Source organism: Megachile rotundata, chromosome 5, assembly GCF_050947335.1.
Source record: "Megachile rotundata isolate GNS110a chromosome 5, iyMegRotu1, whole genome shotgun sequence".
NCBI classification, from domain to species: Eukaryota; Metazoa; Arthropoda; class Insecta; order Hymenoptera; family Megachilidae; genus Megachile; species Megachile rotundata.
Genome location: NC_134987.1, coordinates 19917876 through 19943207, shown reverse-complemented (window position 1 = coordinate 19943207; position 25332 = coordinate 19917876). Strand labels below are relative to the sequence as shown.

The 25332-nt window shown below is 37.4% G+C and overlaps 2 protein-coding genes across 4 annotated transcripts; one reads left to right on the top strand and one right to left on the bottom strand.

Annotated features, from left to right (window-relative positions):
- AP-2alpha (adaptor protein complex 2, subunit alpha) lies at positions 1–12393 on the top strand. Of its 3 annotated transcripts, none has more exons than XM_003703209.3 (14): positions 1–154; positions 1004–1092; positions 1862–2073; positions 2182–2375; positions 2445–2676; positions 2747–2855; positions 2943–3586; positions 3664–3795; positions 3864–4061; positions 4129–4457; positions 4524–4792; positions 4866–5010; positions 5134–5341; positions 5420–12393. In XM_003703209.3, the coding sequence occupies exons 2-14, from the start codon at positions 1029–1031 to the stop codon at positions 5495–5497; spliced, it is 2814 nt and encodes a 937-aa protein (XP_003703257.1). In that variant the 5' UTR covers positions 1–154; positions 1004–1028; the 3' UTR covers positions 5498–12393. The 3 variants fall into 3 exon arrangements, with proteins under 3 accessions (XP_003703257.1, XP_076387846.1, XP_012140624.1); XM_076531731.1 differs by lacking the exon at positions 1–154 and adding an exon at positions 184–284; XM_012285234.2 differs by lacking the exon at positions 1–154 and adding an exon at positions 438–647.
- On the bottom strand, positions 4128–25332 carry LOC100878963 (uncharacterized). The gene is made up of 3 exons (XM_003703308.3): positions 24811–25332; positions 8650–14974; positions 4128–7283 (listed from the first exon to the last, which is right to left on the bottom strand). The coding sequence occupies exons 1-2, from the start codon at positions 24874–24876 to the stop codon at positions 14510–14512; spliced, it is 531 nt and encodes a 176-aa protein (XP_003703356.1). The 5' UTR covers positions 24877–25332; the 3' UTR covers positions 4128–7283; positions 8650–14509.

The following is a 25332-nucleotide window of genomic DNA, read 5'->3' as shown; positions in this document are numbered from 1 at the left end:
CAAACGCAGTGGCATTTGACGGGCAGCCGTCAGCTAGTCAGCGGTTGCAAATGGCGACAGCCACGAAATCTCTGGCACCGACTCGCGAATAGTTTCACGCCTACCAAGTACTGCGTGACCGAGCTGTGCGTGAACGTTACCCTAACCCAGATTGGTATGTACTTAAAACTGCCACGTTAAAAAACCACGCGTATAATGGATAACATTTTTTCTTGGAAAAAAATCTCACTGGTTGCAGTCGCCTCCCGTGCGACAGGTCATCAAAAACGAAAAGCCACTGTTCGGTACACCTATCATTTCCAAAATATTATTTCTGTACCCTGGATCAATACAGTATAATTCTCGTTTAATTTCTTAATAATTGTTACTATAGCTCGTTGACATAATTCTAAAAATTTTTGTCTAATGGGAGCCACTATCTGGCGTTTGCACGGCACTGCTGTCAAAAAGTGTTTGCCGTCGGAATCTAGGACGCGGTACCGGCTTAATCGCTCGATTTTCCTTTCGAGCGTCAGATAGACCTTTGATTCGCATGTTCCTCCTTATCAGTTTCTACCGTTTATACACTCTGCCAATTTTATTGAATGATACTGCACTCGAATGTAGTGTACTGAGTTCGATTTTGAAGTTGGTTTCTCGACTGAAGGGTTCGTTGATTCGAGTACTCTTAATCAACGAATATCGTTTAGATCGTTTTCTTGAACTTCCCCCTATGCATCTATCGCATGTCATTAAATAACCATGTGTATTTGTCAATCTATAAATAAATTTATAAATTAACCCTTATGCAGTTGCATCAGTTTCATTGACCTCTGTATATTTTACTTTACATTCATTTTTTAATAACTGTAATTTTCTAGTTCTATTATGCCAGTTGGTTGTATCAAATATTTTAATGATTAATATTAAAGCATAGTTGTAAAATAAATTTTAATTCATTAAAGTATAATAAGTGATAATTCAAATTTTTTAACCACTCAAATGAATGTATTTTATTTTACAGGTGGTTTTAAGTAAAACAAGACAAGATGCCGGCTGTAAGAGGAGATGGTATGCGTGGGCTGGCAGTATTCATTTCTGATATTAGAAATTGTAAGTTTAAAATGTGCTCTTTTAATATTAATTAATTTTTTATATAACATTTAAAAGCACTAAATTATATTTTATCTGAATTAAAATGTTCGATTGCATCTTGATTTCGTTAGATAAACAAGAGATATAAGTTAACTTTTGAATCGTTGAAATTTTGAGCCACGTTTCATTAAGAGATACGTTGCCATTGAAACTAGAGTGACATGCTGAGTATTTAAAGCAGTGAAGAGTAGAAGACAGGGGGCGGAGTTCTGATACAGACATATCTGTCTGATTATAGCTTGACTTTTATACGTTAATATGTAATACTTGGCATAATTTAATAAATGACTACTGAAATTGATACCCTTGAATTTTTTAAGAAACTTACATGAAACAGAAAATTGTGACATGTACAAACTATACTTGTGTATTATTTATGTAATTTGCTATAATAAATAGTTGCATAAAATGTAAGATAAGAAACAGACTTTTATAGAGCAAATCAATACAAGTAGGTTTTGATACTAGTCCAAGTGGCATGCAGCCATTATACTTTTCTATAAAAACTATGACAAATGTAGTTGTGTATATTATCCATACATGTATAAATATAAATATATAATTATACTACAGTTGTATTTAGTTTATTTTTTATTGATAAGAACAAATAAATTTTTTATTTCCTATTTATTAATATTTTTATTATTATATTATTAAATAAAATAAACTGTGTAATACAAAATACTAATATATTTAAAGTGAAATATAAATTTATTCATTCTATTAGGTAAAAGTAAAGAAGCAGAAATTAAGAGAATAAACAAAGAGTTGGCAAATATTCGCAGTAAATTTAAAGGAGATAAAACGCTTGATGGTTACCAAAAAAAGAAATATGTTTGCAAACTCCTTTTTATTTTTCTGCTTGGCCATGACATTGATTTTGGGCATATGGAGGCTGTAAATTTACTTTCATCTAACAAGTATTCAGAAAAACAGATTGTAAGTATATATGTTATTTGAAATCTATGCTGTAATCCAATACAATTATCACCATTTTTCATCTAGCAATACTATAAGTATGGTACATAAAAATGTTATATTTTCCAGGGTTACCTTTTCATATCAGTTTTAGTAAATACAAATAGTGATCTCATTAAGTTGATAATACAAAGTATAAAGAATGATCTTGCATCACGTAATCCAGTTCATGTAAATTTAGCCTTACAATGTATTGCCAATATTGGTAGTAAAGAAATGGCAGAGGCTTTTGGTAATGAAATACCAAAACTACTTGTATCTGGGTAAGTTGAAAGAGTTAATAGGTATATATAAATTATTTATAAAATTATAAATTATATTTTTCACTTTAGAGATACTATGGATGTAGTAAAACAAAGCGCAGCACTTTGCTTGTTACGATTACTACGTACAGCACCAGATGTGGTTCCTGGTGGAGAATGGACTTCACGTATAGTTCATTTGTTAAATGATCAACATCTTGGTGTTGTAACAGCGGCAGCGTCTCTGATAGACGCTCTTGTGAAAAGAAATCCAGACGAGTACAAAGGGTGTGTCAGCTTAGCAGTTTCACGATTGAGCAGGGTATGGTATGATTTGTTAATCCAGTCTTTGGCTAAAAGATAGTTCTTTGATCTTTGTTCTATCTTGTTAGATTGTCACATCGAGCTACACAGACCTACAGGATTATACGTATTATTTCGTGCCAGCACCGTGGCTTTCTGTCAAGTTACTACGACTACTACAGAATTATACCCCGCCTGGTAAATTACTTCAAGCCGATTTTTATCGTTTAGGTTCTTGTACATAGTAATTTTAATGATTAAAGTAATTTCGTAAATTTTTAACAGCTGAAGACCCAGGTGTAAGGGGTAGACTAAACGAATGCTTAGAAACTATATTGAACAAAGCTCAAGAACCACCAAAATCGAAAAAGGTGCAGCATTCCAATGCAAAAAATGCTGTATTGTTTGAAGCCATTAGTTTAATTATTCACAACGATAGCGAACTGCCTTTATCGGTTAGAGCGTGCAATCAACTCGGTCAGTTTCTATCGAATCGCGAGACCAATCTTCGCTATTTAGCGCTTGAGTCTATGTGTCACTTAGCCACATCGGAACTTTCGCACGAAGCTGTGAAAAAGCACCAGGAAGTTGTTATTCTTTCTATGAAGATGGAAAAAGATGTATCCGTTAGACAACAAGCTGTGGATCTTTTATATGCTATGTGTGATAAGAGTAATGCAGAAGAAATAGTACAAGAAATGCTAAACTACCTCGAAACTGCTGATTACTCGATTAGAGAAGAGATGGTTCTTAAGGTTGCCATTTTAGCTGAAAAGTATGCCACTGATTATACTTGGTACGTTGACGTCATTCTGAATCTCATCAGGATAGCGGGTGATTATGTCTCGGAGGAAGTGTGGTACAGAGTTATTCAGATCGTTATCAACAGAGATGATGTGCAAGGATATGCAGCAAAGATGGTTTTCGAGGTAAATAATGCTATTGATTAAGGTCGTTAGTGTTAGGAATTATCCAATTTATTTTGAATATTTATAACATTCGTTAGGCCTTACAAGCACCAGCTTGTCATGAGAATATGGTTAAAGTTGGTGGTTACATACTCGGCGAATTTGGAAACCTAATCGCTGGCGATCAACGCTCTTCTCCAGCTGTTCAATTTCAATTATTACATTCCAAAGTAAGTTTCCCGTGAGATGTATATAATTTCTATGAAAACACCGTAACATGTATTCTTTTTATTTGCAGTATCATCTATGTTCCCCAATGACTCGAGCATTATTGCTATCAACGTATATAAAATTTGTTAATTTATTCCCTGAAATGAGAAGTCAAATTCAGGATGTTTTCAGACAGCATAGTAATTTACGCAGTGCGGATGCCGAATTGCAACAGAGGGCTTCAGAGTATCTTCAACTAAGCATCATTGCATCCAGCGATGTTTTGGTAAGTATTAATAAGATTATGTTAATTGCGATTATTACAACTTTGGTCTAATCAATTTTTTTTATAGGCTACCGTTTTAGAAGAAATGCCTGCATTCCCTGAAAGAGAATCTTCCATTCTCGCCGTTTTGAAAAAGAAAAAACCAGGTCGTGTGCCTGAAAATGAAATCAGAGAAAGTAAAAGCCCTGCACCAAATACTAATCACCACGCGGAAGTACCAGCTAGCTCGGTACCATCTGTTAATAACACGTCAGCAGATTTATTAGGTCTTTCGACGCCACCGTCGTCTCAGCCAACTAGCAACACAGGAGTTCTTCTAGATGTATTAGGAGATATTTATAATATGCCGAATAAAGTCGCTACCAATGGTGCCCAGAATACATATAATCCCAAGAAGTATGTTAATTAAAAACAGAAAAGTTACAAAAAACTGTATACGTTTCTAACGTCTACATCTTTCAGATTCGTGTGCAAAAACAACGGTGTACTATTTGAAAATGATTTGATCCAAATAGGAGTGAAATCGGAGTTTAGACAGAATTTGGGACGCGTTGGTCTTTTCTACGGAAACAAAACTCAGTACGCTCTTCATAGTTTTCAGCCTCAACTTTCCTGGTCCGAAGAGAATCAAGCAAAATTAGCTGTACAAGTAAAACCGGTCGATCCTGTATTAGAAGCTGGTGCTCAAATTCAGCAAATGATTAATGCTGAATGTATCGATGATTATAGCGGTACGACAAGTTACATAACGTTTCTAAGAAAGACAGAATTATACATTGTTAATGTATGTTTTGCTGTTTATAGATGCGCCAAGTATGCTCATCTCTTTTATTTACAATAACGTGCCACAAAAGATAACGATGAAGTTACCATTAACAATTAACAAATTCTTCGAGCCAACGGAAATGAATGGAGAATCATTCTTTGCGCGATGGAAGAATCTCGGAGGGTACGTAATATTTTAGACAAAACATTAAATATTAATTCAAGTGTTTAATCATCAAGAATTTTTGCTGTAGCAAGAGTCCTATTGAAATTAAAAATTATTATTATTAAATCATTATGTTTCCAGAGCGAATCAACAGCGTTCACAAAAGATCTTTAAAGCACAACAACCGATGGATCTGGCGCAAGTTCGCACGAAATTGCAAGGATTCGGAATGCAATTACTCGATGGTATTGATCCAAATCCTGATAATTTTGTCTGTGCGGGTATAGTACACATGAGGGCACAACAAGTAGGATGCTTGTTACGTTTGGAACCTAACAAACAAGCACAGGTGATTCTTTAGTTGCAAGTCTTCATTAAACCAATCATTTTGTTTCAATTAATAATCAATTATATTCTTCCACCATAGATGTTTCGTTTAACGGTACGTTCGAGTAAAGAATCGATGTCGGTTGAGATCTGTGACCTGCTGGTGGACCAATTTTAAACGGCCTAGCAGGCGTAAAATTAATTTAAGATGTATTAAAAAACGCCGTGGGAAGACATATCGTGATTTACAAAAGGGATGTCGTCTCTCGACGTTCAGAAAAGATACTGATGATTATTTGTTAAGAAATATTCGTTGTACCCAAGCTTACAATCACAGCGCGATCGTAAGAACTGAACCCATTAATGTAGGCGAAGCGTTGTTACCATGCTGCAATCCGAATAAAGCACAGGATTGCATAGAATATGAACAAGATAAATTGTGTATATGAAAAACTAAAAACAAAAAAAATACCAAACGGCATATATACTGACTATGACGGACAATATTTAGTCCACGAGTGAAGGTAACAAGTATATAGACATTACCCTAATTTCTTTTTTTTTTCTTTAATTTAATTCGTGTCTAGAAAAAAATCATGATTCGTAATGACGCGTAGATATTCGCCACGAGTATCCGCAAAAGAACATTTGAGTTACCGCAACATTGCTAACGTACATTTTTTTACGAACAATTTTATAAACAATTATGGTTTTCCACTATATATTTTCGATGAGTTTATCGTATGTAAAGTAACAGGATTTTTATAGAAATTCTTTCTTATCTGCACACACATTCGTATACTCGTGGCGCGTTTCCATCTATGTCTTCTAGCTATTTTTGTACGTACGAGTATTTTCCGTACCAATTTCATTTCTGAGATTATTATCATTGTTACGTGAGCGATAGTAGATTTGGGCACGATGACAGTAGTTGTATGATATTAGTTGTTTATCGTAGAATTTCCTTGTATTTAACGGAGCTGAAAATTCCTCTTGTAATTAGTAGATTCGACATGGTCGCTCCTGGATCCCAACCCTTACCCACCATTCCGTTCCTTCTATCCTCCTTATCCCGGATTTTCTTTACCTCGAACGTTGGTGTACAAAATCCATGGCTGGTTATGTTCAATGACTCACGGAGAGGAGCGATTAAGTTCAGTAAGAGGTAAACAAGCAAAGAAAAAAGTAAAAAATCAGTAGAATTTTTCTAACCGTCTTTAACGAGTCTTGTGTGAGATGTATATTTCAGTAGTATATCTTGTACAGATGATGTTCACGAATGCGTTGGAGATTAATTATATATGTTTTGTCGTAAGTGTTTAAGAAGAAGATAAAGAAAAGAAAGGAGCAGCTCTGAGCGACGTCTTAAGGCCGTGTTTACATTGCGATCACGCTTCACGATTATAACAGTGTTACGTGGAAATTGTAAATCTCTAATTGAATTGTACATAAGAAATCCACTGATTAATATGTACCGATAAGAAATCATTGCAGAAGAGATACAGAATCAAGTACTTGTAGGCCGCAGTGATCTGTAATATCGTTTTACTTTTCTCTCCTGCTGTTTCATTTATAATTTCTTTATCATGCGAACACGAGATGTATGTATATTTTTTTTATGTTCGTATAGTATAAATTTATATTCGAAATTTTTCTTCTTATTCCACCTGTAAATCCTTTGTTGTGCATTGTTCATCACAGCATGAGTAGAAAATGTAGCATGATCATTTACCTTTTTCTTTCAGTTTAATGCATTGACTGCCATGGTACCCAAGTGTGGGCAATACTTGTATTTTCACACAAATACGTCATTCGTATTAATAACAACTTTTTTATTTATGTAATTAGAAAAAATTATATTAAATGCTTGAAATTAATGGTAAAATAATACATCAAGTTTTTAACAGCTTCAGCATGACAGTCATTGTATTAAATATTTAATGTTATCGACTTGTTCTTTGTAACTGAAATTTAAAAATTTGAGAGTGTTATAAATATGTATCAAGATCAAATAATATTCGATCTCAAACCTACAATTGGTGCTAAAAATTTTAGTGCAAAGAACCTATTATAGATTAAAGATATAAAAGCATTCTTTTATTGGACACTGATGGATCAAATTAAGTAGAAGTACATTATAGACAAACAAAATTAAAACATTTGTCTTTTTTCTATTTATGATTTGCGTTTTTATTTGAATTTTTTATGCAAGAAATAATGCTTATATAACTTTACATGTGCTCTTTTAATCTATAAATTTCTTGCGAGTTATTTTTTTTATGTTTAATTCAGACACAAGATACACTGAAAGTATACTATATCTAAGAAAATTTTTGCAAAAATTTCTTTACATAATATTTGCCTAACAAAATTGCAGCTTGGTTTAAGAAAGTGTGACATATAAACATTCCTTACCTAATGTGGTATAAACAAAAATATGTGTACATGTATGGAGATGTATTTTATATTTAAGTCAGTTATGTAATAAGTGTGAACATCTATTTTTTTCGATTTAATATCATTTAGACGTTTAAACAATCAAAATTGAATATTAATATTTTCATCGATCATTATATAAATACCCCATTTACATAAATTTTATTCGGTTTATGTACATATATGCAACAAATAATATTTCGATCTTTGCATACCAAATTAATTTCATTGCTGAATCCAGAGAGATGATAAAGTTGTTTTTGATGCCACCTTGATTTTATCGAATTTTAATATCTTTTACATTTGTTCCTTTTATGAATAAAATATGTAAGCTGCTGATGCATGAAAATATACTCTGGCATATTTCATTTCCAAATAAGGTCTCTGGATACGCTTATAACCATTTCAAACAAATACATAATGTAAGTGTAATTAATATAACAGAGTAAAAATTCTCAAACACAATCGCCCAGTCATGGATTTGTTGAAATGATTTATGTTTCAAAAAGCTCAATGAGTTTCATGATTACTTTCCCTATATGTATATTTTCGTACGTGTCTGTATGTTTATCGCTACGAATGTGTGAATCATATTTGTTCATTCGATTAGATTTACCTTCAAACGACTCGTATATATATTATATATATACACGCGCGCGGATGCATATATACAAATATAAATAAAGTATATATAATTCATATAAATATATATATATATATATTATCGAGAAAGAAATGTGTGGCGACACACGATTGTTAGATTATTATGTTGCGGCGTCCTGATGGAACGACGATCGCAACGTATACAAATGAAACGCGTTTGTTACAACGCTGCAGAGGTTTATTCCGGTAAAAATTAGAGCTTTTGATTTGAATCGAATATACAAAAATTACCTGGTTACTTAGGGAATATCCAAATAAATAAGATACTAATTTGGCCGACGCTGATAGCCTTTCGGTCATTTTCGACCAACATCGGTAACGAACGGAAACGGTCGAAAGACGATCCACTCCCGAATCGAGATTCTCGACTATCTTACGCATACCCGCGTAATTTTTGTTTACTCGAATATCTCAAATCGACAGTTCTAGTAAAAATCTTTGTCTGTCTCGTTGCTTTCTTATTCCCGTGTATAGATTTAATGTAGGAATTCGAATAAGAATGCGATTCAGTAAACTCTGATAAAGACGAACGAACTATGTATGTAATTGATAACTTTTATTGCGTGTTGCGTACATAATTCAGGGTCGCAACGCGTAAAGATATGCAATTGATTTATTTCTAATTATCGTTTACTCTTTTAATCGGTGACTAGTATCGTCATAGAACTCGATGTCTCGGCGAATAAAGCCTAATATCGGTTTCCGAAATTTTCTGAAGAATCTTAAGCGAATTAAAAATATTTTTGAGAACCACAAATCGATTCGATTTATTGATAAAAGTTTCTTACAATAGCAGAACAAATTATCCTTAGATCTATCTTTGTTAATACAAATCAATCTGAAACAATCGTAAGACTGGAATATGGACCGCGCGAATCGCTAATGGCTGTGACGTTCTATAATCGTATTTACTGAAAAGTTACACGTGGATTTACAGTTTCTTGTGGAGTTATGAAATTTTATATTATTTTCTTAAGGGCAAAGAAGATAGGGAAAATTTTCTGCCTATAAAGGTATTCAAAATAATCGAATAAAAGTTCGCTGAGCCATCGACAATTGTAGAGTCCCTTATTTGTCGGTGTTTAGATTTAGCTAGCAAGCTAACTTTTATATTTACGGCACAAAGCATGAATACCAAGTGCGTTCGCGAATTTATATTTTTTTTGCTGTAAATTTGGAAAGTGTAACACGTAATTTATAAACGAATTTTCTACATTTAATCTTTACGCGAAGAAAGCTTTAAAATTTACTTTATAATTACGTTTATTTTCGCGGTCAATAACACGCAAAATCCATTGATGAGATCAGCCTTGCGATTTTTCTGCGACCATTGTTTGTATCATTTAGTCTCCACGTACATGTACGTTTGTAAAATGCTATTGATTTATATTATTAAACTATACATATATATATATATATAATTAATCTCGTACAAAGTGTGCCCTCGATTACTCGATTTAGATTCGTATTAGAATGTCGTAAGCGCCTGAGTTGAAAACTTGATATAGCTGCCAATCGACGTATCACGATCGAGCGAAAGAATATAGAAAAGCAAGTTTTTCGTTTACATGTTTAACTCGAATTGCAATTTGAAACGTATCAGATTGAATAACAATTGTTCACGATTCGTCCATTAAAAAGAAATAATTATACGAGAAACAGTGGTCGCTTAACAATGTACAACGAACAATAAGACCAAAGAAGCTGATCGATGATTAAAAATTATTCAAGTTGTTGTTCGAGTAAAAAGATTCAACTCTGGAGCACGCGACAATCGAAATCGTCACATTTTGATCTTGTCATTTACGTACACATTTCGTCGAGTATATCATAGTTACTTGTATAGACTTAGGTGTTCAATATCCGAGCATCGTGCCAAAAAGAAAAAAAACCACCAGTTTCTGCTTCTCTTTGAAAGTATGGAAATTTACACGGGGTCCACACTATACGTCAATGAAAGAAACAAATTGTAGGACTGTAAAAACGAACGTTGTAAATTTGCTCAGCAATGTTTCGCGAACCGCGTTCATGACATATACAGTACCAAGCACGTTCGCTTTTTCTTGGGAAAACGGCGAATTAAGGGAAAAAGACTCCGCGCCATTCGTCTTGGCACATTCGTTCTTTATAAAGAATAATTATCATCCGAATATCGGCGGATATCCGGTAGTCGATTGCTAACATGGAGGGGCCGAGCTCAAATCTCGATGTGGATTTTTTCACGACGATAAAGGAAATATTAATAGACGGGTAAAGACATCGTATACGCATCGTCAAGTTCACAACCTGAATCGATCCCGGTAGCCATCATTTATTTTCTCGAGACCTTCAATTATCGAAACGCGCGACGAGAGCTCTTTCTTCCCCTACATCGTCTTCTCCTTGAAGGAAGATTAGCGTGCTTGGCAGTTTATACTCGGGTGGAACGTAGAGCACTTCTTTCCTGAGTTAAGAGATTCAGGTGTTGGAAGGAGCAGAGGGATCCATCTATTGTTACACGTATTGAAATTCTGACGTCCCAAAGTTTAGCAAAAGCACAGCTAGAGAACGTAGAGTTAGAAAATACTCCTTCCTCTACGCTTTCTTTTAACTAAGGAAAGCCCAGGTTGCAACCGAGTATACACAAATTTACGCCTAACTTCAAGCACGTCCGGAACACGGGGTTCCACGTTACGATATTTTTCCAATAACGAACAGAACTGTTTTCATTCTCCTTTTTGCAAGTTTTTATCTCGACGCAAAGCCCCAATAAATTATTCGGTAATGTCAAGGTAGCGATGTAAATTAGTTTTTCGCTTGTCGCAAGGAAGCGTGTATATTATGTTCGATATTTAACGTAAATGCAATTTACAAATTGCTTCGCAATAGCATAGCGGAGAGAATAATACGATACATTCAATGAAACAGGAAGTAGCTGAACAGTTAATAAACGTTTTGTATGTACTCTTAAAGTTCCTTAGAAAAAATTAGACGTGTTAGCCGAGGTTATCTTAATTGCTAGATAAATAATTAATACCAGTTGAATCGATATAATATGCGAAGATCGTTTTATTTGCATTTATCTCATTGTGGCATACTTTACAGTGACTTATTTTTATAGATAGGTTTTACGATAGAAAAATATAACGACGTTGTTTCAAATGATTTATAAAGCGTTTATATTATCGATGTTCATCGATGTAACGATAACCGACTCACGAGAAAACTTATTTAGCACACGGTAGCTTTGCTCGTTGTAGGGACTTTTTTCTGTTTGCGTTAAATTATGGCACGGACGATTTCACTGCTACCGATTAACGAGAATCGGTGAAATTTTGTAACGATTTTCTTAAATTGTCGTTGCTTATAATTGAAAATCTTTATAATAAGGAACGATGAAAATTTTTCTAAGATTTTTAACTAGGTAGATTAAAATTACATTAACAAGTTATGTGGTAACAGTGAAAGCGTAAAAGATAAATTCTCAATTTCCAAACCTCCGCGGTATCATGGAACTACAGTTACCGACTGATATATCGTTAGCTTCTTCTTTATCCTTGACTTCGAACTAGAAAAATGTCGTTCATAAACTAAATCGAAAATCAAACCGCATTAAGAGGAAGAAAAGAAGAAAAAAGTTATCATCGAACTTCATATATTATATATATTATATACATGTATACAACATAACTCGTATTAACATCTCAAAACTATTCGCTTATATTTTTCTTCGATGATAATAACTGTTTGTATCGTAGCGCACTGTGCATAATAATGATATCGATAATACCTGATGAATCACGCAATACCTGATGCGAAATATACATTATATACTTCGAAAAAACGAGGCGACAATAGATAGTTTCGAGATTGTAGCGACGCGAACGTGTTTGTGCATCGAAGAAACGTGTAATTCTTTCTATCGTTTATTGAGCGTGGACTTAATATAGTCAGGGAGGAGATGTAATAAAAAATGAACTTATATATAGATTATTATATATCTGTACTTTATTGTGTCTTTAGTAGACGTCTCTTGCGGCTACCGTTCATCGACCGATGGAACAATTACGTAAATAAATAAAACGGATAGCAAGTACAATGGTGCTTTGGTGAATTTTCATTCGTAAACGAGATCTACGCGCGTTACTGTCTGTTTCGGACAACTATTTTTCAATTTTTGACGATGGAATTTTACGTACCAGCTTTACGTAACGACTGCCACGACAATCGCGAACACCTGTTGCCTCGACAGAGCGGAGAACAGTGAGTGCGCGCACCGTGTCGCCTACCATTTATAGGAGTGGGGAGTGTCCGTTATGCGCATGCGTGTCATCTTCCCCGCCACCATAAGACTTATTTAAATACGGTTAACTTTCTTATTATATTAACGCGTTAAACTTTCCACCTACTATTTTACTCTTAACGCGTTAAAATAATTTCACGATTATTTTAATTTCTCAGATATTTTCTTTCTTTAAAATATTTCGCTGCAAAGCATAACATAATTCACGAGTATGGAACGAGAAGATACGTAATTGCTTTTATAAATTTATATATTATAAACGAGAAATGCATAACAATTTTTCAGACAGCAACCGATTCGTGTTGTTATCGTTTCTATATTTACAGAGGCGTATTTACACACGATTTTACTGATGACGCGTTTACATAAGAACCATGCAAGTATTTCCGGTTATCCAGAAAGTCGAGGAGCACACTGAAATACGATTGGTCTCTCCAAGAAGAGAGCGTAACGAGAAATAATGGAGATCTCTGGACATAAACACTCGTGTACACAAATTCTCTTTAAAGAAAAATTTGTTCGCTTCCTTTTTTTAAGTATAACTTTCCAGAGTACTTTTACGCGTATCCAGAGATCACCAACGAGATCTTTGGATGTACATAAGTAGACTTATAATGTTGACTGCCATTGTGAAAATTTATACATACATATATAGTAGAATACTAGAACAACAATTAATCACCATTTAATTACTCAATTTATAGTTTTAAAATTTTTAGCAAGCATAGTGCGCCGAATGTTTAAGTTACAGTGATATAAAGAGTTAATAATTTCTAAAATTTTTCTTCTTTCTTCGATAACTTGATTAAAGTGATCAAATTTTAACGACGGCGACATACATAGCAGTCAACGCAATATACCATAAGTGTATATTTAGATGTAACATATAAAGTTGTATAGTCAGGAATGGAATAAGTTTCGCTTACGGTAATATAAATTATGTGAGAGGGCGAGTGACGCGACAAGTACGCGAGTATACTACTATTTGTATATTACATCTTATCGACTAGTTATCAACTAAGTGACTAGCAATCGAGGATCGAAAGACTCTTCTCGATCCTTCTTCGAACTTATTAGAACTTAATGATTAGTATTGACGGAACGTTGATAGAACAAGCACCAAAGTTGACGAGTAATTCTAAGAAATACAGAGTATTTAAAGACAACAGATTCTTGCAAGACAAATGATATTATAATGTTGTTTTCATTCACACGTTGAACGTTTTTTTTCTTTAAATACTCTGTAGGTCTCTAACAAGGTCTCAACCAACAAGGTTCAACCGGAAGCGTAAATTGAGGCTGCGTATTACAATGAATGATTTAGAATCATTCAGCCTATTTGTGATCCTCACAAGTGAATTGTTAAGAAGAGGAACAGATTCCGCATTTTGAAAGGAATGTTCAGTCATCTATTCTCTTCAATTAGAAGAGGACAAGACTTTACTTTCTACTATCATCTTCGCCTATTCGATCAAAGGACCAAATCTAGGTTCGCCTTCAATTTCCTGAGGTTTAAAAGAAGTTCAGGATCCAATTTCTATAAACGCTCTCGGATCCGCTAAATTTTCACGACTTCGATGATGTCTAGTCTTGCGAGTCTCGATTCAAATTCGAAGCAAAGAATCTCTGGGGATCATCCTTCGTATCTTGTTCCATGAATTCTTCAACTAAGCGATCTTCTTCGAGTGCCAGTTAGAACAGGAGAAAACACTTTCCTTTTAGTCCAGGTGGCTCGAGGGAATCGCTAGTATCTAGGAATACTTTCGGTCCTACTTTTTCAGCAACAAAAGAGAATCATCGTCCACCGTTTTAAATTCTTTCCAAAGATCTCAGCTCTTTGGACATAATCTCTGCTTCCGCGTCGTTCTCCAGGACCTCTTCTCCGTCGTTCATTCGGTCTTGAACATCGGGTTCGTTCACCAGGACGCTCTCTTCTCCAGTTTCCTGCGCGTCTTCCGGCGCGAGGAAGACGTTGGTCCTGCCCTTGCACTTCCTCTGGTAATCAGAATTATCGGGAGCCGGTCTGTGACAAGAATCGCAGACGGTGTCGGTGGTCGAGGTGCAAGGATGCGCTTCGTACAGTCCTGGACCGCATCTCGAGCAGATCCAACAGGGTTGAGTGCTATGATGAGGACTATAGGTGCCTGGTGCGCATTTTTCACACTCCGTATCGCGTCCACGGGTACAACGATTCACTACGCCCCATCCTGGACCGCACCTGCTGCAATGAGTGCCGCCTTTCTGGTGCCTGATGCGAGGTCTAGCTTCGCTCACCTGGAACAAGAGCAGATGCGCTTCATCAGAGGATGCGTGGATAGCTTTTACTGCTGCTTTTAGTTCATTTGCTATTTCAAGATTCCCGGAATTGTTGGGTCAATACTGGGTTCGGAAATGTAGTACGCAGAGGTGAAACATTAACGTGTCGACCCATTTCCTCTGACACAATCATAAAGATAGAGCATTTGATATTAGTCGAACGAATGACTTTACTACGAGATGAAAAATGTTTTAAAACGTTGTCAAAAGAGGATTAAACACGCGTGGCAGGACCGTAAAAATCGTTTAGTTATCCTAATTAATGCAGTGGCTGAACGTGTGTCGCTTTGTATCTTGATCGTGGTCCACTGCGCGATGAAAGAAAGGTGCAAGGTGTTCACGCGGTCAGGTGTCTTTATCCTTTGGCACCTGTTCTTCGATTGTATGCCATGAATTTAGAACAAAATGGTTTCCAAGTTCCATAGCCACGTTTCGACTAACGTTACTTGTATCGATACAGAGTTTCAGTCAGAAAAAAAATTGTACTGCATTTCGTCGTAATAAGAACGTCGCAATTATTGTTGCAATATAAGAAAGCTACATCGAGGTACGAACTCATTATCGGTGTATATTGTTTCGATTGACTATAATTTATCGAGTCATAATCGTTCGCGCTTTTCGAGATCAATAACAAAATTGAAGATCGTTATTGACGATGAAAAGAAGTTTTGATCGAGATCAAAGATGTGGTTTCATCGCTGCAGCTGGTAACAGCCGGCTACTGGCACGCGCCAACGGTCACTGGTGCATCAGGTGCATCATTGCACCGGGCCCTATTCGTTTGTGAAATCCTGTCCATCTTTTTCTCCCTCTCCTTCTCGCGCGTTTCTTTTATTGTTCTGTTTAACGCGATTCTTCATGGGCTACACGGATCAAGATTAATCCTTTGAAGTAGTAATTTATTTTAAGTAGGCACCCTAACAGGTAGAATTTGAATTTAACGATAGTTCAATTGTTAATGTTGCATTAATACGGAGTAAATAGAAAGATATATAAGAATAGCTTCTGATGATCATGCTATATACTTTTTAATAACTGTACATGTACAATGTGCGAAGACACCTAACATGTACAGGCGTAAGTAGAAGCGTCATCGTATCGGTCCTGTAACACGAGCCAGGCTCCCCACGTAAGGATGCACCCTGTCAATTTACCAGCGAAACGAGTCCACTGAAAAGGGTTAATAATAGCATGCCCCTGTCCCCAGGATAAGTTATCTGACCACCTCATCATATGCATACGACATATGCCGGCACCCCCTTAATAAAGGAACTTAGAGGTCGATTTGTCCGGGAGTCAGCTGGCTACGCAAGCCTTTCTTCCTCATTGTTCGTACAATGTATGACCTACGTCTATATAGGTATCCGTTATGCGGAGATAATTGTGTTCGCAACCATATTTTAATGCGTTCTTTTTGGAAACCTTATGGAATTCCTATACATATAATACTCTCCACTTTTTAATTCAAATGTTCTACAGTTAAATTGTCCTAATGTAACAAATGTAATGCTGACGAATGCATTATTTTCGAAAAACACAAAACTCAAGAATTCTAAAGTTCTAAGACAATGAAAATAAAAAATAATGTTCAATTTCGTAACCGGTCAAGAGAACCGAGTAGAGGAGTTCTCAAGTTTAATCAATAACAAAAGGGTTTGCACGGGAAGCGAGGAAATTACATCCTTGAAAGGAGGAGTCGCAGCGGTTGGAAACGACCTTTAACAATTTCCGATCGTTTTTCCAAAGTAACCGCTCATCGTAAAACGTTGGTCGGAGTCATGGTGAAACGTGAACCCAGTAAATCCATGGAATTTGCGGCATGTCGGTAACGACCAGCTCGACTGACCAGGTTTCGAATGAACACGATGAAAATAAGGGAGAAGGTGCTTCTTTGAAAACTAACAGGACTGCTCGACTCGAATTTCAAGAGATAATAATGATCTTTCCAGCACCGAGGAGTCAAAGTCGAAAAGGACGATTTTAAAGGAAATTTCGAATGAAAATTATTCGACGCTGACAGCGTGGTTGACAATGAAAACTAAAAACGAGAGAAGAAAGGGTAGAGAGAGGATGATTTACGATCGGTCGTAGATCGGTAACAACAATGACGGAAGTAACGGCGCTCATAGTGACGAGTATGAATAGAACTTCCGGCAGGACGGGCGAAGCGGAAGTAGTAATTGCGGTGGCTTTTGTATCCTTCTTTCTTTTTTTTCTAACGCAGCTATTCCACTGGCGCGTCGATAAATTCCAATCGAAAATCACTCCTTCCTGGTCGACGACATAAAAGTTCTTTTTCCCTTTCAATTTTCTTTCCTATAAATTATTCGAATCGCTATCTTGCAATATTCTTATGCCATCTTTAATCATCGATTATTTTTCGAATATGAAATCTAAGCGATTGTTAATTGAAACAGACATTTTTGTTTTCGACTGCTATATTTAGCAATGACTCGGGCGGATGCTAAGCTGAAAACGGTGCACGTTTTAATCGATGCCCTTTGCTGCATTCATGCAACGACGTGCGAGCATCGCTCGATCTAAGAATAATGTTCGATACAGTTTCACTTCGTGAAATTCTCGTTTTAAAATCTCTTCAACGGGTATCGATAACGTATGAATTTCAGCTGGTCCAATTGAAAATTAAAAGCTTCTTTACTTCTTTTTTTATCGGTAATGAAAATAACGCCTGGTCGATAAATAAAGTTTGTGACGAAACGACAGTTATAACGTATCGGGTTTTGATTCACCGTCCTTTTTTATTTGCCCCGATATTTCAGTTAAATTGCAAACTGCATTCACTGTATTTATGCAACGGCGCGTGCAGCGGTGAACCGTCCGACTTTTTGTCTCCACCTTCCTGTGTCATCGCTGGCTAAAAACAACGTGCAGGAAAATACAAGAATATTTTACCTTCCACGGCGAAACTACCTTTACCGTTATAAAAAAAAAATAATACATTTCAGAAACCGCGCAAATAATTGCCAAAAACTACGTTGTTACGACAAAAGTTAATAATTAAATTTTACCGTTTACGTAAACCCATTATGAAAGTGGTAGAATGTAATTAGGCAAAGCAACTTTCTGCACATCCTACTGTTTCCTATTACGGTGTACCATACGAGTCACAAATCCGAGTAGAAGGGTTTAAGTGGAAGCTCGATACAGTAATATTTGCTATAAACAGCAATGATTAAACGAACACGAAACCGGTTAGAAAAATACATATGGGATCGGACGGTCGTCAGGTTGGTTGTGCAACGGTCAAAAGCCATGGGGGAAAGTTCAGTGTGCCGTGACAGCGTACTTTGGCTTCGCTGTCTCCTCGACGACCTTTTCTGTCCGCTTCCTCTTGAACACGTGCACGAGCTCGCAACCCTTTGACCACGTTTACGCCTCGTACGCTGGCATGGCCCGTTGCATAAATGCAACAGGCTACGACGGACAAGCGACGAGAAGTGGACGAAAACTTTCTGACGGTGTAAGGTTCACGCGACGCTACCGCTTTCGAGTCGGTGCATCTTTTATTTGTACATACGGAAACTCCTCAATTTCGGTGAAATTTATCGAGTCGAACAATTTATGATCTCCGATAAGCGAATATCAGATTTTATAATTTTCGAACTTTCTTCTTTTCTAGGGCAACTTCGACATCTAGCTTTGATTAGCGGTAATCTCCGAGTACATAGAGGTCTTACTTTTAGTCATATTCGCGCGAATTTCAGTTCTACAGAAATTTCCACTCGAAATTGCAAAAGTTAACCAAGCAAACATTTTCCGTTTTAGCAGGAAGACCCGACTGGTTTCGCCTCGCCTCGAGGGTGAAACGAATCGACGCAGCTGCGCCAGCAACGCTGATAATTATCTTCGCTCGCTGCCACCCCATTGTTCTTCGATCCGCCTCCCTATATCGTCCACCACGTTGCCCTTACTAGCTTACCCTTCTCCCTTCTGCTTTTCAGGGCCCTCGGGCCCCGAGTTCCACTCGGCCTGACTCCTACGCAGCTGTGCTTCGATGGAGTATCGAAAACGGGCCGTCATGAAACTGTTGCGATCTTCTTTGCGAAAAAATATGCCGGCTCCGCTTCGTTCAATGCTCGGGGCTGATCTTTCGAACGAACCTTAGATAGAATTTCTTTCGAGCGAATATTCGAGGTAAAACAATTTCGAACTTCGCGTGTTCGGTTTGTCGATTAAAGATGCTTGGTTGTTCGAGCGAAGCGGTGCGAAATTAAATTTGAACGCTTAGCGTGCTTTCCTTGATACGTTGTAAAGATATTAAAGCACACCTCGTGCGTCTTCAATGTATATACGTTGTAATTTTATAAGTACCGAAAAGCGAATGGAAACCTCGAGTAGTTAGTGAATTATTCTTCGCCAACCGTCCATACAAATCTATCATGAATCATGGTGTTCGTAAATAACCAAACAGGTTCCAAATACCTTTTTATTCCCTGTCCACCTATAAAGTTTCATTGAAATCGACGCAAACAACTCGCGTGGTTCCCTCGATAGAGAAATACGCGTAGGAAGAGAAAGAATAGGTAGCGAGAATTCGAAGCCGAACCTTTCTAGTCGAACACCTTAAACGAACAAGCTGTTCAACCTGCAAACGAATTCTTCCTCTCCAAGTTTCATATACACAGGAATTCCATACAGCCTACGCTTCGCTCCGGCAAACATAGACGTTTTCAATTAGGAATATAAGTCTATAAAAATCTTGACAATTCTTTTCAACGTTCGTTCAAGTTCAATGCAAGATATTTTCACTTTTTTCGATGTTAAAAAAAGAAATTAGCTACATTTCTGACGATGTTTTTCATAACACCATAAGTGAAACGAAAAAGCCGAGTCTTTATAAACGGATATTTAATTTGAAAAGATTTTTTTTAAATGAAACGTCGACTCGTCGCTGAAAGGAAGAAGCGAAACTGGGTCTGTGTATCAAGATAAGATTAAAACATATTTTTAATTAAACAAATTCCTTGAATCCGCCTAGCCGTGTTTTCATCGCCGACAACGAGAACAGAGTCGAGAGGGCAGAAATAAATAAGGCCACTAAACCGATTGCTTTTCCACGGTTCGCGTAAGAGACGAACACGTACAGAAAAAAGAAAAAGGAAAAGGGGAAAATTGAAATCCGGGTTAGTTATTTCGAAAAGACGCACACATAGCTTGCCGCGTTTCATCGCGAAAAAGCAGACGTCACAGAAAATCATAACGACACTCGACGCGTTGCCCGGGCAACGCTTGAAAAAGTCGCTTTTGCAAATCGCTTAAGCGTGCCAGAGCTCGCTAACGAGCTACCCGAAATTAATGACTAACCTTAAGACGTTAGCGTCAGAGATAAGACTCCTGCTTAAACGTCGTCCTTTTGTTTTTAAAATAATGAATAACCAATGGCAATTTTGCATCTGAACCGATGCTATTTAATGAGATGTTCAACTACCACTATAAATCACTAATTAAAAAGACTATGAAACCTAATCGACAATCGAATAACTAAAGAAGGAAATTCGATCGCGAATAAATCTGTCGCAACGTTCAACCGCGTTCGATATAACCTCCTGTCTCGAATCAATAAATTTGCTTCAGAATCCATTGAGAATACCATTGTTCTCTCCGCGTACGTAGCCGTATAAAAATTAATGAATCGAGCAGACGGTAGACCGACATCGGCCTCTAAAGAACATCAATATCCATGGCAATTTCAATTCCCCTGCAACAGGGAGCTTTGTCTCGCGAAAGTAAAATTAAACGCTCCCATTCTGGGAATATGTTCGAAACCGGAAGAGGGCTATCCCCAAAGACCGAAGACGAGGTTCTCTCGAGGCAGAAGAGCGTAGGTTGCAGGTTGACGATGCGTGGGTAGAGTCGAGGGTCGGGCATGGTTCGCGAAAACCGACGGAACTAGCAACTCTGTCGGTTCCCATGGCATGCTAATGAGCCTCGTAAACCACCAAATACCCCAATGAACCGAATACGATCGCTGACAACATCTTCTGTTGAAACGGTGGCCAACTAGTGAACGTGAAACAGCAACTTCTAGGAATTTTCTTGCGCTAGGCTTTCATCGTTACAGACACAAGAATCCTCGGCTATTTTCTCTGACTTATTGCGTTCATTGACAACATCTTTCTTAGATTTGCGAATATACTGAATATATCATTTATCTTGACTTTTTAATACGTTAAAAAGAATTCATCAATTAAAATCGACGCGATTATGAAATCTCTAAAATATTAAGTTTAAGTAGAATTATGTACGAAGGAACAATAGATTCATACGTCGACGATGCCAAACGGTAAGATATCTCTTCGTGAAACAGTTATTGTCGTCTCTCTGACGCTATTCGAGTCACTGCATTAAATCAAGTGGCGAGCGAGAGTCTCCTCTCGAGTGGAAAGGGTTGTAATGGCTTACGAATGGAGTTAAACATTCAAGGAAATATGAATCCCAAAAACAAATATGCATTAAATTAACTTGTTTTTGTAGCAAACTGACTTCTATATTTTATAATGGAATTTTAATGTTTAATAACTCAGACGGTAAAGTTTTACCCTGCAACACAAGTTAAACACGAGCCCAGTGATTCCGCAGAGCGTTAAAAAGGAAAAGAAGTCGTCTGAAAATATCAGAAAAATCGTTGAAACAACATTGGTTAAGAAACGTCCAGAGTATCAAAGGTACTAGGCTCCGGTTGTTAAAAATTTTAAGCAAACCACAGCGACTCGATCTTTATTGCATATCCTCAACGTTCGCGAAATCCCTTTGGTAGTTCGATCTCTCTCTGTCCGACTACCTTCTTTCGCCGTCCTTTTGAATTTTCCAACCTCTTTATTAATCGATTTCCCTGTGCTTTTCGCGAATGTATACGTTAGCGATGCGCTTTGTGCATATACCCAAGAGCTTCTCGCTAAAATCCTTAAATATTCGATGGACCAACGAAATTTAACGCGAAACGCGTTCAAGAAGCTTTCAAAGTCGTGAAAGGAGAGCCGTTTATTGCATTACGAGAAGTAGGTTACTTCGAGAAATGCAGTGATGTGTCGCATCCACGAAAGTAAACGCGTTTCGCCGTTTGGTTTGCCCCGTTGATTTATTAACGCGCCGACGATGGCCAGGTGGTCACCACTGACCGCTGCTACGAATTCCATTTAATCGGCTAATTGTAAAACGGCAAAGTTAACGCCGCAGCTCTGGATAGTGTCGATGCTTCTGCATTACGCGAGAATCGCATTGTCGCTCATCAAATTGGTTTCGTAACGTCAAATAGAGAAATGGGGAAGAGCACTTACGACACATCGATTCACGGTTCAAAGTTCAAAGAGAGTAATAAGTCCGTCATTGAACTCATCCGACAGGAGAATCCCAAAATACTACAGATTTATCGAAACGTTTACCGTGCTAAATCGTGCTAACCTTTCCATGTATATCTCTAAACCAGATATTTAGCGCGAAACAGAGGAAAAGCTTGAAATAAAAATTGAGAGGGAAGGTAAGTTATAGTTATCTTCGTATAATATCTAAGTTTAAAACGCTTTCCACGATGTTCAGTCGTCGATTCCTTGTCCGTGTATCGACTCCGCCTTTAACTCGCGTGCAAGTGGACAGTGACAGTACTTCGCACTTTGTTAGCACGCGCGAGAATAGCTACCAACACGAAGAGGAAACGAGCTTTCTCAGGAACAACGGAGCCTTTTGTCAGCTCCCACGACTATCTTTGCCTATCTTACACTTTTCACCGATGCCTGATCTTTCCGACTCGATTCCCTTTTCCACGGTAATCCCTTTTACATTTTATTTCCTTACCTTTCCCTCCTCTGTCTTGCCTTTTAAACTTTTAATCTTTTTACTTTCGTTTCTGCGCGGAGGAATGTTACTTTTTCTTTTGCCGACGCACGAATCATCCGTTCGAACTTATTTTGTTTTTCTAAAGAAACTGTGAACTTTTCATTTGCCAGACATTCTTTAAATATACATACAGAATTAATAAACTGCACGAAATGTAACTGAAGTTTGCAGTATGATATCACGAGTTTGCTCTTGTACGTTATGGTTTGTAATCCTGAGTTTAATGTAAGTAGAAAATGAAGTATACCTCTGGCTTTACATTTTCGTGTAGCTTTAAAAAAAGAAGAGGTTCGCAGTCACACTATTGTAGTCCGTTGTTTACATCCGTTCATCTACCTAGAGACTTCAGTCTTCGCCGTCTTTTGATCCTTTGCTGCGTGTTGTTCTTGTAATATTCTATTCCGTTTCCGTGCAACTCCTTTTATTCTATCCCCTGAACTCTTTTAGACACGGTTGTTGTTGCACTCGGTTTCCACTTTTCTCTGGCTTATCCCGTCCGCGTTCGCCTCTTCCGTTCCTTCGTAGCCTTTCTTTCACCCTTCTGTCTCGTTTTCGCGAACTTTCATTAATTTCCCTGCCTCGACCCTCAACATTATCTCCATTGTACGTCGACCTTTTGGCCTGGATCCTAATGCATGCGCATACACTACCGTTCAAAAGTCTTGGAACACCTGTCGTATTTAACGAATGAACGAGGAAGTTGAGTCAATCGTGACCCACGAATATTAAAACGTGGTGTACCACTCCCTTTCCATTATTAAGTGTTCAAATGTTTACAGCTTCGTCTATCGATCATATACGGTAGAAAAGTATATTTCGAATTAAAAGTGGTAGAGGCGCTGATGAATAAACGCGACAGACGATGAGATCGACGAGAAGATTTAAACGTACTATTATTTTCTCTGATAACGAAATCTTACCGTCAGCTCTAATTATCATGACGGTCGGTGCAGCAAAAATTATCCAATGCTAATAGATAAAATCGGTTCCCACACGCGGCACGGGAACCGCGCTTTGAAGACGGAAAAGGGAATGCGAGCGAAAAAACCGGCAGGAAGAGAGCCCTTTATTTCAGATCTTTGTGTACGCGGCGTTGGTAATACTTAATTGCAACCAAACTGCAACGTTATCTCCTTAAAGTAAACTAAAAGTTTTAAGCAAACTGAAGTATATTTTTTTTTTCGTAAATGTTAGAGATCTTTAAGTAAAGAAGTAAAGATTGAAATCATGAACGCAAACTTGAATGTCTTGTCTCTAGAGAGGACCGTAGTACGTTTTGCAATTACGGAAATTATTCTTGATTCTATTCGAATACTGCGTCAGAACAATTGTGCAGCTTTCTCGTACAAGTTGTGCATTATTTTATAATAAACGAAATGAAAAGGATACGAAAGAAACCAAACTAGCGACCTGAATTACAGCAGGATACTTTTTCCACTTCTCGTAATTACCAGGGGTATCGGGCAAATTGCGATTGCTTAAAAGCTAAAAGGAGCGAGATACTGGCAGCGTTTTTATTCGTCTGCTCTTCTGTTTCGAACCGATAATCTAGCTTCGGATTAGCCGAACGAAAGAGATCTTTTCTCTCTGGATTCAAACGCGATACCGCAATGTTTCTTCCTCGATTTCGTTGAAATATTTACAATCGGTAGGACGTAATTGTTAAGAATTATCGTTTCCTCCGTAAGATCACCGCGATCTTCCTTACGCAATTCATCCTTCTTTCGATCGTATAATACATTGTATCCGTTCGTACACGACTAATTTTGAAAATTGCGATAAATGGTCAAAGTCAGTACCTCAAGTTACTTAAACAGTCAGTACAAATTGAAATTTTTAATTCTACAAATATTTAAAAATCGGTGCTGTACTAGGAAAATGAATACAAATGAACCTCTACCGTAAATGCAGTAACAAAATGCGATATAAATTTTTCTTACCTCAAAAAGAGCGATCATACAGCAAACGCCAAGGGCGATAACGATTAATCCTCGTCCAGGAAGCATTTCTCCTTTTATCTTCTTTCGTTATTTCACGTTGATGCAGACGCTTGGTTGCTTCGGCTTACAACATCCCACGTAAACGTTCGCAGGTGCACATCGATCACGAATCGATAATACGGTTCAAAGACGATTTGCAAAGTTCACGAACCGACACGATGCCGTCACGTAATTTCTTCGATTCGATCCGATTCGATTGAACAGCGCTGACCGTCACTGATCGAACGTTGCCGATCGCGATTAATCGGTGCAGCGTCGAACGAATAGATTAGCACAATGTCGATGAACTGTAATCGGTTCCCTTTATAAGTATCGAGATTTTAGTTTCGAAAGAGCGGAGGGGTCACACCGACTTGCTTCGACGGAGGCTGAGCGTGAATTGAGGGAAGAGCAACAGTGCAGCAGCTGTTATTGTTGAACACGCGCTCGGTCACGTGGTTTACCACCACCATTCCTCTCAAA